Consider the following 15,873-nt stretch of genomic DNA (forward strand, 5'->3'; position numbering starts at 1 on the left):
AGTCTCTATTCAGTTCAAAACAAACTGTTAGATATTGTATTATTTTAAGATTTGCAACCTTATTGTTAGACTCATAAAGAGAAGATCCAATAAAAACAAACTAAACTTAAAAAAAAGTTACCAGTACTTTGTTGAAGTTTTTAATTCTTTTGAATTTATAAAATAAAAAAGAACATTCCAGTATTTTATTTGAGAAAAAGAAGTCAGACAGCAATCCCAGAAAAATACCTTATACCTAATATTTAGTCGATACTATCAAAAGTGCGAAAACCCAATTATTTTATATCAGGCTTTCACTAAATTGAATTGGTTGATCAACCCGTTTATTTTTTATTTGGTAAGTAGCGTCAAATTAATATTTTGATGCATCTCATTTCTCATCAACATAAAACTGAAAGCTTCTTTCGACGTATCTTAATGATAATAAGAAGTGCTACACATAGATACCCAATTTCAAAAATACAAAACCATACCATATAATACTATTAAAATTTTAATTTACAAAATTGGTATGCCAAAAAAAATCTAAAATATACCAAACGTTACATTTTTTATAGAAGTTCTAGAAAAAGTTTTTCTATTAACTTTTACTAAAATAAATTCACAATAATAAAGAAAATAATAAATACACACTACTATATAATCTAACCATACCATAGAACTAACAGCTGCAGCCGAATTCACAATACACAACTTCTTTTGAGATTTTTATCTGATCAATTCAGGAAATCTAGTCTCTGAGATCTATACAGATAAACCCATAGGCCTTTGTCGCTGCTCAATAAAATAAATACTTTAAGGAGTCAGAAGGCTCCATCTGTGTGTTACATACATTTCCCGATGGCACAAAGTCATATTAACCCTTTAAACCAAAGTATTTATGTATTGTATATGGGTAATTCCATGGCGAAATTTTGTCCCGTGCGAGACTTTTTACAGTGCACTGCAGTGAAAATAACATAAACTGAAACAATTTTAAAAATAAGTGAATGTTATTCTTAAAGCTTTAGATAAGCACTATATTTAGAGCTAAGATGGATTTTAGGAACTTCATCTGTTTTACGATAAAATATATAAATTCGTTCATTTTTTGGTTTTGCGTACGAATTGGTTAATTTTTGCAATTATCACAAAAGAAAACAAAACAGAAAGAAAATTCTAAAACCATTCTTAGCTTTAATTAAAGTACTTATCTAGAGCTATAAAAATAAACTTTTCTTATTCTTAAAATTGTTTCAGTTGATGTTATCTTCAATGTAAAGAGTCTCGCACGGGACAAATTCCGTTATGGAATTACCCATATGTATTATTACTTTTCTAAAGACTGTGGGTTTCGGGCACCGAGGGTCATCCAACTAGTTGCTATGGTACACTGAAAAAACCGTAAGTCTCTTCCTGAATACTGGTGACCGAAGTGAACTGCAATAGTTCCAATGCAAATCGGATTGCTTTATCTAGTTCGCATTTAAGGTAAAAACGCTACACAGGACCTCACTTAACTGCTGTCAGCACAATGCAATCGAGATTTTCTTAAATTAAATTTGCAAAAAATACTAATCACAGATATTCGTATCGTATTAATAGAACAATGTATAAAAAATGTATCAATTACCTGATTTTTTTTATCCTCAACAATGCTCCTATAAGCTGCTTCAACCAGAGCAAAAACGTGAGGATCGGCAACCCCTATTTTGGCTGTGTGATATTTGTGTACATGGTCCTTCAAAAATAAAAGAGTTTCTATTAATATTAAATCGCAGAGAACAATATAAAACTTTGAAAACTCACTATTAAAAGTGAATTTTGATATAGAAGTGACTTTGAAATTAACAAAAGGCGGGCACGATAAGATCTTCTTAAAGTATTTATTATAAACTTTTGTATAGCGATTTATTAGCTTAAACTAGAATATATAACTTTATATAACATATGTATATACCAAACACTTTTCCGGTATACAGATACTTAAATATGCAAAATAAACATACCAAAAACCAAGTAAGAAAGCTAGTCATGTGGTCGACTGTGATATCCGCTACCCATTTTGAATAAAAACAAAATATTGCGGTATTATTTTGAAAATATACCAAAAAATACTAAATATATACCTAATTATATATTTGGTACATCGATAATAGTACTACATTAAAAATATACCATAGACGGCACAATATACCAGATTGTCGGCCAAATTAACTGAGACCCCTTGTAAAACCTTCCACAATTTTTATATGATCGCAACCAAATTTTCAGGAATTACAATTACTATAGTTATTATTGTATATACCAAAATTTTGTTGATTTGCGGGGGCGGAAGTGAGACTGGCAAAAATTTGAAACAAACTTGATTTGCGTGCAAACATAACAAATGCTGTCGAAAAAAAATTATAGCTCTATCTCTTATAGTCTCTGAGATCCAGTGTTTTATACGGACAGACGGACATGGCTAGTTCCTCTCGACTGTTGATGCTGATCAAGAATATATATACTTAATAGGGTCGAAGATGCCTCTTTTTACCTGTTACATACATTTCCTGCCGGCACAATGTTATAATACCCTTCTACTCTACGGGTAGCGGGTATAAAAATACTGCAACTTAAAATATTTTCTTTGATCACAACAAAATTTGGCGGGCCTGAAAAAATTTAAACACGCGTCTTATTTACACCTCAAAATCTGTGGGTACGATTTCCTTAAAATTCGGTTACTCTGCTAAAAACTACCACATTATAGCATCGGCAGTAGAAAAAACAAAAAGGTATTAGATTTGCGTTTCTGGATGGTAATCACGACGAATTTGGAGGACCATAAACAAGTAAGAAGGCTAAAGTCGAGTGGGCTCGACTACACATTTTGAATAAAAGCAAAATATTGCGATATTATTCTCAAAATATACCAAAAAACTACAAAATATTAAAAATATGTCTAATGGTATATTTGGAATATCGATGTAGTAACACATTCAAAATATACCATAGACGGCATAGAATATACCAGATTGTCAACCAAAGCATCTGAGACCCCTAGTAAGTGGGTGTTTTTGCCTATACAAAAGTATTTCTTTAATAACTTCGACAATTTCTATATGATCCCAAATTTTAAGGAATCTTAATTACTATAGTTATTATTGTATATGGGTAATTCTCTGAGAGATGTCGCGTGCGACTATCTTTGCAGTGACAAAAAAACATACCTTAAATAATTTTAAAAATTAGAAAAGGTTTATTTTTATAGCTCTTGATTAGTACTTTAATTAGAGCGAAGAATGGTGTAGAATTTTTTCTGTTTTGTTTTCTGTTTTACGCAAAACCAAAAAATGAACGAATTTATATATTTTATTGGAAAACAGACCAAGTTTTTTAGTGTTTTTTTTTTGTCACTGTAAAGATGGTCGTACGCTAGACTTACTAGAGAATTACCTATATACCAATAAGCTTTAAAATTAAGTTTGTTATTCGAGTTATGAGAATTTGCGGGGCGGAAGTGGGAGTGGCAAAAATTTTAAACAAACCTGATCTACGTGCAAACATAACAAAAGCTGTCGAAAAAAATTATGCCTCTATTTCTTATTGCCTCTGAGGTGTTCATACGCACAGACGGTCAGACGGACATGGCTAGTTCGTCTCAGCTGTTGACGCTGATCAAGAATATATATGGGATCGGAGATGCCTCCTTCTACCTGTTACATACATTTCCTGCCGGCACAAAGCTATAATACCCTTCTACCCTATGGGTAACGGGTATAAATATCGTGATTACTAGTGAGATACTCATCACCCGTGAGGCGCACCAAATATACTCATGCATCAAAAACCGCACTAATAAATAGTGCACGGAATGAAAAATGACTCGCAGTCATTTTCCATTAAACATGTCAAATTAATTTCTCTTTTTTAGCTGAAGGCCTTCGCTGCCATTGCTTTAGGAATAGCGTTAGTATTAATTTTAATTATAACTAACCTTTTAAATAAATAAATAATTTCTCTTTTTTAACAAATTTAATTAATTAATGATTTTCATTACTCGTAGATGAAAAAACGAACATATAATAAATCAAAACAGATAAACGTGAATAAGAATCGTTAACTTACCTTATTGAATATATTAATAAATTTATATGGATTCACAGCGATCAATATTGAACCCGTATATGTCTATATGAAAATTGTTGAGGTAAACCCATTGAATATCTAACGCGGTCATTGCTCCAAATTTAAAGATATTACTAAATTTTCATTTTCTTTCAATTTTGTAATTTTATTTAATTTTTGTCCCTCGTTTAATAATAAAAAAATATTTCTCTATTTTATAGTTTTTAAAAACCAGGCGATCATATGGAGAAATAGACAGACAAACATTTTTTTACCATTCAATAATTTAATCTCTAAAACAGGGCTATGGATGCATGTACTACATCAATAAAAATGTTGTGGAAAACTGGCAATATAAATACAAAGAGTTAGAAAGACTGTATACAAGAATTTAAAAAGGATGCATATATAATGTCATTATTATATCGAATTTTTAAATTATTATTAATTCCATTTTCATCTATGTCTGATATTGATGTCATATCTGACACGCCTGTAGTTACGGTACCTGTCATTTTTTCTGAAAAGATAAAATACATATTTAAACATATAACAAAAATGTAAAGCATTTTGATATTATTATGTATGTTTTGTAAATGTTTTTATTTTAAGCACACTTATTAATTTCATATACAACGGGACCCTGCATACGTGAAATTTGGCTAGGACAAATATATTTATATAGTCTTATACTTATTATATCTTAAGTCCATACATCTTGAAACAGCTCCAATGAAAACAAGTAAGAAAGTTCCAGCCGAGTATGCTCGCTACCCATTTTGAATAAAAGCAAAATATTACAGTATTTTTCCCCAAAATATACCAAAACAATATACCACCAAATACTATAACCACTAACCGTAGATGCGTCAAGTCATACAACCAAAACGTATCATTGAAAACAGTATTATTGCAGCCCCAGTCGGGCCGTGCGCTGCGATTCGAACACCGAGCCTCTTCGGCTCATTCGAAAATTCGAAGTTCTAACGCAGCGCGCAGCGTTGAGTTCAGTCGCAGATCAAATGCGGAGCGATGAACACGGGCGTATTTCGTTGCGCTCTGCTTTCGTTTCTATGTATGCGTGTATGTATATTAGTATGTGTATGCATGTGAAGTTTTGCAACGTGCGGTTGCCTCGCAAACAAGCAGCTACCGCACGCCACTTTTGTTTTGCCCCGACGAAAGTCTTAAAGATGAAGACAACAACAATTGCTCGCGTTCTATATGTTTGCAGTTAAATGGCACTTGCACAAGGACCGCGTTGACTCTGCTGGTGGTTTGCAAGCTAAACATGTTGTAGGTCCGGGTTCAACTCCCGATCGAGAACATATGCGTGTTTTGTTTTTGGTAATGCGACTTAAATTTTTTCATTTCCTTTCAAGTTTACTGACAAAAGTAAAATCGAATCGTACATTGATTTTTGATGACTTAATTTTGTAATTTTAAATAATAAAATAAAGCCGTACTTATTTTTGCAAGCCCTATTTAAAACTCAATTTAATAAAGTTTGAACTTTAAAATTTCGTTTTTTACATTTTAAGATAACAATAACATTTCAGAAAATTAGAGAAAATATAAACAATTATTAATTGTTAATTATTATTAAAAGTTCAATCTTTTTTTAAAAGATAAATAAATTTTTGTAATTTAGTTTTAATTTTAATTTTCGCTAGAAAATTTTCTAATAAATTAAAATTAAAACTGGTAAAAAATTTAAATATAAATATTAAAAACATAGTGTTACAAATATAATTAATATTTTATTTTAATTATGTTTTTAATATTTTTCTATAATTCTGAAATGTTATTGTTTTCTGAATAATGTAAAAAACAACATTTTAAAGTTCAAACTTTTTTTTAAATTGAGTTTTATTATTTAAAATTACAAAATTGTAAGTCATCAAAAATCAATGCGCGATTAGATTTTACTTCTGTCAGTAAACTTGAGAGGGAATGAAAAAATTTAAATCACATTAAAAAAAAAACAAAATATACATATATTCTCGATCGGGAGTTGAACCCGGGCCCACAACACGTTGGGCTGGCAAGCCACCAGCAGAGCCAACGCGGTCTTTGAGCAAATGCCATTTAACTGCAAACATATAGAACGCGAGCAATTGTTGTTGTCTTCATCTTCAAGACTTTCGTCGGGGCAAAACAAAAGTGGCGTGCGGTAGCTGCTTGTTTGCGAGGCAACCGCACGTTGCAAAACTTCACATGCATACACATACTAATATAGGCGAGCATGTAGATACATACACGCATACATAGAAACGAAAGCAGAGCGCAACGAAATACGCCCGTGTTCATCGCTCCGCATTTGATCTGCGACTGAACTCAACGCTGCGCGCTGCGTTAGAACTTCGAATTTTCGAATGAGCCGAAGAGGCTCGGTGTTCGAATCGCAGCGCACGGCCCGACTGGGGCTGCAATAATACTGTTTCAATGATACGTTTTGGTTGTATGACTTGACGCATCTATGTATTGTTTGGTTAGTGCTATAACAATATGTCAAATGGTATATTTGGTATTCATATTATTTGGTATGTATACAATATACCACAAAATACTATAACAATATGTCATATGGTATATTTGGTATATTTATATATTATATAGTGCAAAATTTACCAGATTGTCATCCAAAACAACTAAGACCCCTAGTAAGTAGACGTTTTTGCCCATACAAAAGTATTTCTTTAATAGCTTCGACAATTTTTATCTGATCACAGGATCAGGAATCACAAAGACTATAGTTATTATTTTATATACCTAAATTCGCGACTCTATCTTGAGTTTTGTCAATTTGTAAGGGCGGAAGTGTGCTTAGCTAAAATTTGTAACAAAAAAAATTTAATTTAATTTAGGAGATTGTGCTCGCTGTTCTCGTTTTTACGGAATATCGATTTTGAGAAATTTGCCTTGCTTATATCTCAGACTGACTGATCACAATATTCTTTGTGTGTAGTCAGGGTTTCTTTTGATGATCTTTGCTCCTCTATTGCTCAAGTCGTTTTACGCATTTGTAATAATCATTGTTTTAATAATTATTTGAGAAGGTACAGACTAAATTTTCCAATTTTCCCAAACAATTCTACGACCTTGATAACTCTAAGACTATGTCGAGAACATCGCCATCCCTTGTGTTTTTTGTAATCAGGACAGTTGAGGACACACAGGACATTTTCGCCAGAGAATTACCAATAACCTGTATCATGTTTTCGAAATACTTTCTCTTATCATCAGTTAAACTAATAGTGTTTTTGGTCCTTTAGATACTGTACTATAGGACCTTTCCGCAGGACCAGATAGATTGCCGAGTGAGGTAAAGTATGGTGGTTGCGCCTGTACATAATTGTAAATAATTTTTTTCATATAAGAAAAAACCAAAATGGCTGCAATATGGTCGAAATTATGCCATTATATTACATGTGAGAACAACGCATGTATTTTTTCTGATTTAGGGCGTCTGGTTAATGTTTGCTAAGTTACCACCATTTTTATCTAATCGATCGCAATTTGTCGCTTGTAGCCTTATACACGAATAAATCGGTTTATTTGGAAATTGTATCCGATATGCTCGGAGTCTTAGTTGATTATACCCGCTACCCATAGGGTAGAAGGGCAGTATAATTTTGTGCCGGCAGGAAATGTATGTACCAGGTAGAAGGAGGCATCTCCGACCCTATAAGGTATATTTATTCTTGATCAGCATCAACAGTCGAGAGGACCTAGTCATGTCCGTCTGTCCGTATGAAACACTGGATCTCAAAGACTAAGAGATATAGCTATAATTTTTTTTTCGACAGCATTTGTTATATTTGTTTCAAATTTTTTCCATGCCCACTTCCGTCCCCGCAAATCAACAAACAAAATCGAATAACAAGCGTAATTTTAAAGCTAGAGTTTTGGTACATAAAATAAAAACTACAGTTATTGTGTTTCCAGAAAATGTGATTGCGATCAGATAAAAATTGTCGAAGTTATTAAAGAAATACTTTTGTATAGGCAAAAAGTAGTAAGACTTTACAATTTATATTTCGCGCGGAAATCCATTCGTCGAAATATTTTGTTGCTAGGTTGGCAAGACTGTCTGTAACTTCTATGCCAAATATCACATCAAAATAATCATTAGTGTTTAGTAAATGCTTGTTTTTCTGAAGTGCAAAAAGTGCATTCGGCGATTTTTACAATGAGTTAAATTATTCAACAAAGAAGTTCCATTAAATTTTGTGTTTCGGGTGCCGAAACGTTCAGAATATTGCAAAATGCCTTCGGTGATTCTACCATGTCACAAAAAAATGTTCATAAGTGGTACAAAGACTTCAAAGAGGGTCGAGAAAGAGCACGTCAAAGTCGTTCAAAAATCAAGGTCATGATGACAGTTTTTTATTCTATTTATGCCATAGCTCGCAAATAACTGTTAACCGATTTGTGCGGTCTTAAAATAAGTGTTTCTCACTGAGACTTTAAGCAAAAAGTCTGAGAGCACCGATTGAATTGCTCGTATACAAATTTTGCTCGCGCTCAGTCGAAGAACAGTTTTTTCTGTTTTCGTTTGGTCTGCTCATTCTGGGACCGTTTGCTCGCGACCGACGATTCAAAAAGTCTTTTGCACATGTATGTGTGTATGTGAGGTTTCATGGGTTCTACGCGTCACTAGGCTTAAATCATGCTTGTGAACATTGGTTCATCGAATTTATTAGAAATGGGACGAGAATCTAATAAAAAGAATCATAAATTTTATGCTATTCCGGAATTTGACTTTAAAAACTATTTTGAGGATTGGAAAAAACGTTGGCAAAAGTGTATTGTGGCCGATTACTTTGAAATAATATTTGGCAGAATAAATGTAGAATTTTAAAATTATGAACAAAGTCTTACTATTTTTTTGCCCACAGTATACATATATTCCATTTTTGGGCTATTTACATCAGATCAAACCAACATTTTATTGGTATTGTTGCTGCGGCACTTACAGGTGGAAATGGTAAAAATATGTAAATTTCTATTATTTGACAATATTACGAGAATAATATTAAAACAACTATCACTCTGTACCAAAAATACTTGTTTTTAGTGCTCTAACAGTTCGTCCGATTATGTGTTACGGTAAGCGCATGTTTTGTAATCTTTTCTTCTATGTGCTTCTTTCACTCACAGTTTTTCTGTCCGTTGACAGTCCGTTTATTGCGTGCTCTGCTTTTATTACTATTGTTTGATGCCTCTTAAGTCAACTGCCTGCTGAAGATATGATATCGTTGGTTATTCAATACTAATGCGTGATATTATTGTTAAAAGAACTGTCATCATGTCGAGTAGTAAAGTGTGATATGCAGATATTTATGAAAAAGGCAAAAGTGAGCTTCAATAATGTGATCGGTGGCATCTATAAGTTAAACGAGCAGTTTAAGTTCAAAATAGTACTCTTTGAATAATTCTTTTAAACACATTTCGTTTGCTATCCAAGTAGCAAATACTGCTCTAGAAATTACTGTATTTTGAGGCACGGGGCCGCACGAAAACAAACTCTTTTTTGAGAGGCCGGGCCCGGTCGAACACGAAATTTTTTTACCAAGGCCGGGGCCCGGCCCGACACAAAACTTATTTACACATATAAGCAAATTTAAAAGACATGCAATTTATATATACTTATATAAATATGTGAATATATATATGTATATATATATATTAGGTTGTTTGGTAATGACATGCCGGTTTTTACATTCAAATTTCGCGCTTCGCTTGTGAAGTCAAATATAATCGTATCTGGCAATGCTGTATTTCGTTTGAAAGGTATTGGCATCACCTTTAAAATGACATATACTCATAGTTTGTTTACATAAGCTTCCACGTTAAAAAATTACAATCGATTGAAATGGAGTTCACAAACGCAAAAATTTTGCAATTTTTTTTCGCACAGGGAAAACTTGCTGCGGAATCTCGCAGACAGGTTATTGCTGTCTTAGGTGATAACAAACTTTCGATTCAAACCGCCGAACAGTGGTTTAGGCGATTCCGAAATGGCAATTTTGATACCGAAACACCCAAGCCTTCCGGACGACCAGTGACCGTTGATACTAATAAAATCATGGAAATAGTGGATCGAGATCGTCATCTGACTATTAGAACCATCGCAGAGGAGCTGCAACTAAGCACGGAAACCGTCCATAGGCATTTAAAGTCGAAAAATTTAACAAAAAAGCTAGATGTAAAGGTGCCTTACGAGTTATCCAAAAAAAAAAAAACCCTTTCGACCGTGTATCAATCTGCGAATCTTTGTTGCACCGTAATAAACTCGACTCATTTCTGGATCGGTTAGTCACTGGTCATGAAAAATGGATCACTATGACAAAATAAAGCATAAAAGATCCTGGTCGAAGCACGGTGAGTCGTCTCAAACGGTGGCAAAGCCAGGACTGACGGCTCAGAAGGTGTTGCTGAGTGTATGGTGGGATATCAGAGGAATTATCCATTATGAAGTGTTGCCCTATGGCCAAACCATCAATTCTGACCTCTACTGTGAACAACTGAAGCGATTGAAGATTGCACTTGAACAGAAGCGGCCAGCCATGGTGAATCGTAAGGGCGTTGTGTTCCATCATGACAACGCCAGGCCCCATACATTTTTGGTGACGCGTCACAAGCTACGGGAGCTTGGTTGGGAAGTGTTAATGCATCCACCTTATAGTCCGGACATTGCCACAAGCGATTACCATCTGTTTTTGGCATTGCAAAATGGACAAAAATTGAGTTCAACGGAGGATTGTGAAAATCGAATCGCCGAGTTTTTTGCCAGTAGGGACAAGGACTTCTTAAGGAGAGGCATATACACGTTACCATCAAAATGGCAGAAAATCATCGAAGACAACGGTACATACTATATACCACTTCAATCGGACAATGCTAACTATGTTAAAATCGTCGTCAAAAATCAATAAAGAAACCGGTATGTCATTACCAAACAACCTAATATATATATATATTCACTACGTCCTGAATGGCTTGTCGCAACATATTTTATATTTAAAATATTTATCAACTTCACAAAAGAACGCTAAGTCTTACAAGTAAAATATTTAATAAGCAAAGCCTTTTTGCTAAGGCCCTGGCCCGCACGAATCTTAATTTTAAGGCCCGGGCCTGCTCCAGGCCTGTGTAAGCCCGCGGACCACGAAAAAGAGCCCGACCCGTGCCCACCTCTAGTGAGTAGTATACTCGGCATGTAGACACTCGTGCCTTTCGGGTGGCTGTGCTTCGTGCAGATCATTTTTGCGCTCATACATACATACATATGTATGTACATACATATGTATGTATGTATGTATGTATGTACATATGTGCGTGCCTGTTCACTCATAATTTCTTGTGCCTTTTCGGCACTCGCACAATAAGTATCGTGTTTTTTTTTGACACCCGTACTCATTAGTATGTGTATTTTATGATACTCATACTCATGAGTACAAATGTGTCACAAAAACCACATGAATAACCGGTGAACCGGTTGACTGTGTATAATCGTGCCGTTCTCTTCTTCTTTTCCATTGTTAACATTTTGTTTATTACTTGCCTGGTTTCAAAAACGTATATAATTAAGAAAAATAGAAAGAAAATTTTCCGCAATGCAATTTGAACTCTGAGTAGCATATAAGAACTCCAAACATTTTTTATTATGCAATTGCATCCATATTATTAGAAGATTTAATATATGTATCTGTTTTGTTTGATTTTAATGAAGGTAGTGGGGTCATGGTCAAATTCTAAAACTAAAACGACCACATAACTAAACCAGCTCCTTCCATATAAGTTTTAAAATGACAAAAATATTATTAAATAAAATAAATGAGACCCAATGAAAATAATTAACAAAAAAAACAAGAAAACTGCAGTCGAGGGTGCTTAACTGTCAGATACCCGCTGTGAATAAAAGCCTTACCAATATAATATAAATTTCAAAACATACCAAAATTATATTCCACAAAATACTAAAAATATACAAGTTATATTTGGTATATTTATATGGTAGTACATTTAAAATATAGCACAGTGAGCAAAATATTCCAGATTGTCAGACAAAGCAACGAAGCCCCGTAGAAGTAAGTATATTTGCCGATACAAAAGTATTGTAAGTAAAAATTTAAAATTTAAAACAGATTTCGCTAGATATAAATACCATCTAGTGACTCATATTATGTTATAGGTTAAACAAATTCTGTAATGAATATACAATTTAAATCACTTGCAAGATCATTTTAACATTTTAACACAGCTACATTTATTGTCTTAAAAAACAATTTTACAAACCATAATTTAAGTATTTCGAAATTGTTGCAGAATAATAAACACAAGACAAAATAAGATATTTTTATATTTAAAGTTAGTACAAAACATTAAACAAATTAATTCACATAATAAATTATTTAAAAAATAAAAATTTCTCTTAAATTGTATATCTAAATATAACATGTATGTACAGTTTTAATTATGAGACATATTTTTTACTAAATTATAAGTTTTTTTACTCGTGGTTATTTACATATGTTAGTATGTTGCTTAAAAATTTATACTTTTGTTAATTATTTATTATGAAGGCATATTTATATCCATCTTTGGATTTTTAAATGGGAAAAGATTTACTCAACAGCAGAAGAAACATCAAGGGTCAAGCCCAGATTGTACAGATTGTTATTTAATATTTTCTTTATTATATAATTGACTACCACGGGGTTTTTTAAATAGTTGAAATAAAAATTGGTTTAATTTTTCATTTAAATAAATCTTCGATTAGTCTGACGCTTGATTATAATAGTCCTGAGAAATCAGGCAACATTTTCGATGGCTAGGGGGATTACTACTGCTGAAACACAAAGTAAGCAAAACATGCCTTCTCGTGAGACGGCATAGCTACTTAATTTGATTTGATACAATGATTTATTAAATGTAAATGATGATGATGCATGGGTTTCTCAAAAATTGACTTCGAAGAATATATGAATACACAAAAATCACTAATAATGTATTTTGTTTATTAATTCAAACTCCTTTTGTTGAATATAACTAACTTAGTAATACAAGATTTTACTCTTCAAAATATCAAATATTTTTAATGAAATAAATTTATATTCATACACTTTTTACTAGTATTTTGTTATTTTTATCTATGTATACAAATATTTTTTCTATTAGTATTATTAGTATTCTTAGTTGTATTTCGTTAGCTGTTCAACGTCTTATTAAGTGTTCGCGGTTTCTCCGATTAATTTATGCTACTCAAAAATTATTTTGCTTTGTCCACGCGTCTGGTATCCCTGGGCCACATGATGAAATTGCCGTTAATACGTCAACGTCCAAATAATAAAAATAATAAAACGCCAGAAGCTTTTCTCACCTATGTACATGTGGTGCTCATTACATTGACAAAATAAAATGCGTGAACAATTTATCTACTGACTGTATTAAAGAGCAAAATACGACAAGGTTGAAAGTTATTGAAAGTGAGTTATCCACTAGATATCGCCAATAAAAGTAGTACCTGCTACAGCTTTTTCTTGTTGTACAATACTACTACTATTTTTATTTGATATCAACAAAATTTTCAGAAATCACAAATAATCTATTCCATTTTATATTCGTAAGGCGACAGTGCACATTGGGATGAAAAGCCTTTATTTTGGCCATAACCGTAATTGTAGCAACAAGTAAGAAAGTTACAGTCGAGTGTGCTCGACTGTGAGATACCCGATACCCATTTTTAATAAAGGCAAAATATTGCGGTATTATTTTCAAAATATACCGAATATACTAAAAAAATACTAAAAAGATACCAAATGGTATGTTTGGTATATCGATATAGTACACCTTTCAAAATATGCCATAGGCGGAACAATGTACCAGATTGTCGGCCAAAGCAACTAAGAGCTCCAGTAAGTGGGCGTTTTTGCCCATACAAAAGTATTTCTTTAATAAATTCCACAATTTTTATCTGATCGCAACCAAATTTTCAGGAATCATAACTACTATAGTAATTATTGTATATACCAAAATCGTATAATCGCAACTCTAGCTTTAAAATTACGCTTGCTATTCGATTTTTTTGATTTGCGGGTGCGGAAGTGGGCGTGGCAAAAATTTAAAACAAACTTGATCTGCGTGCAAACATAACAAATGCTGTCGAAAAAAAAAATTATTGCTCTATCTCTTATAGTCTCTGAGATCCAGTGTTTCATACGAACACCCTATGGGTAGCGGGTATAATTATCTGAGTCTATATTTCCCAAAATAGGATGTAATGTGTATGATAAAGATAGCCCCAAAAAATAAATGCCTTAACCTCAACAGAAAATAATTACATATTGGAACTTTTGACGCAAGTCACACCCCCAGACTTCGAAGTTTCTAGGGACTTTAAAGGGTTATATTGATTGAAGCCGAATCTCGCGAATTTAAGGCACCGGCAGCGCTCCAACATGGGGAAAAAGTGAAGATCAAGCCATAAATGTTTTCAACTCAGATCATAGCTTTTGTTGGCAGAATAAATAATGGAATTTGCGCCTCTCGCAACGAACGAAGTCCGACCGGCAGTACACTCTAACAAGCATCTTACTATGAAGAATCATACATACATATGTACATATGTACATACATTGAAGAATTTATAGTTATCGTATTTAATTTTGTGGTAAGCATATTATCTAGCAATATATTATTGTGAGTTTTAAAGTGGAACGCCAACCTAGAGTTTAGAAAATAGCAAAATGAAATTGTGTTGTATGATAACCATTGCTTCAGTACATACTCATTTGGGGACTTAACTAGGTTATACTATACTTTACAAACATTCTTTTCAATCATAAATTTATTTTCGCTACCTGCATTATTAATATTCCCGCATACATATTTATGTATGTATGTATACACATGTATGTATGTACATACACTTACCCGCATATGTTAAAAATATATTTAAGATGCAATTTTATGTGCATGCAGAAACATATGTTTTAGTTTAGTTTTACTCTATAAAAAAAAAACAGATAATTAATACACATGGTTCTTTAATCATTCACACTCGAGGGTTACTCGCTTTACAATATATGTATGCACATACTTATCTATTACGTGTACACAATATATAGATACATATTATCAATGATACAAATAAATGTGCCTGCATAAATTCTTAATATGTAAATTTTAAAAACTATTCTAAAGTAATAATTGCAAACATATTACACAGATATTACACGAACAGTTCGTATTATAAACAAACACCACACCACACTTATACTTATGAACAACTGGCCTATCGAGCTCGAAAGTCAATCTGATAAATTTCCGATTAAAAAGAGGAACGTTGTTTGTCAGGGAAACTTGAATGGAACAAAAAATTTAATTTAAATTACTTTCATTTTATTTAAATATAATAAATATAATAATATATATATATATATATATAATAATATATATAAATATAATAATTGCGGAAATATTAACATCAAATAGAAAGGTTTCTTTGGGATTAATATAAAATATAACATACATACGTATTTATTGAAATGGGAAAACACCAAAATTTATGGCCACACCACATTTGCCTATTAAATAGATGCAATTAATAACCCAAAAAATAGAAGAAATAACATTCATTGCCTTTTCCTATAACGACAATATCCCAAGCACATATTATTGCAACTTCGTAGCAAACATTTTTTACTTTATATTTCATATGCAGTCTTGCGATTCCACATTTTTAATTAATAATATTTCTCTTCACGAGAAAAT

At 32.6% G+C, this 15,873-nt stretch overlaps 1 protein-coding gene across 1 annotated transcript in view; it reads right to left on the reverse strand.

Moving 5' to 3' along the window:
- Nucleotides 1–15,391, reverse strand: part of LOC132797640 (myosin-VIIa) — a 162,651-nt gene extending 147,260 nt beyond the window's left edge. The window contains 4 exon segments of the mRNA XM_060809395.1: nt 1,613–1,720; nt 4,093–4,155; nt 4,497–4,612; nt 15,325–15,391. Coding sequence (XP_060665378.1) covers nt 1,613–1,720; nt 4,093–4,155; nt 4,497–4,607 — 282 coding nt within the window. The 5' untranslated portion in view covers nt 4,608–4,612; nt 15,325–15,391.
- Between the last annotated feature and the right edge of the window lie 482 nt (nt 15,392–15,873).

The sequence above is a fragment of the Drosophila nasuta genome, unplaced genomic scaffold (assembly GCF_023558535.2).
Source record: "Drosophila nasuta strain 15112-1781.00 unplaced genomic scaffold, ASM2355853v1 ctg16_pilon, whole genome shotgun sequence".
Lineage (NCBI taxonomy): Eukaryota > Metazoa > Arthropoda > Insecta > Diptera > Drosophilidae > Drosophila > Drosophila nasuta.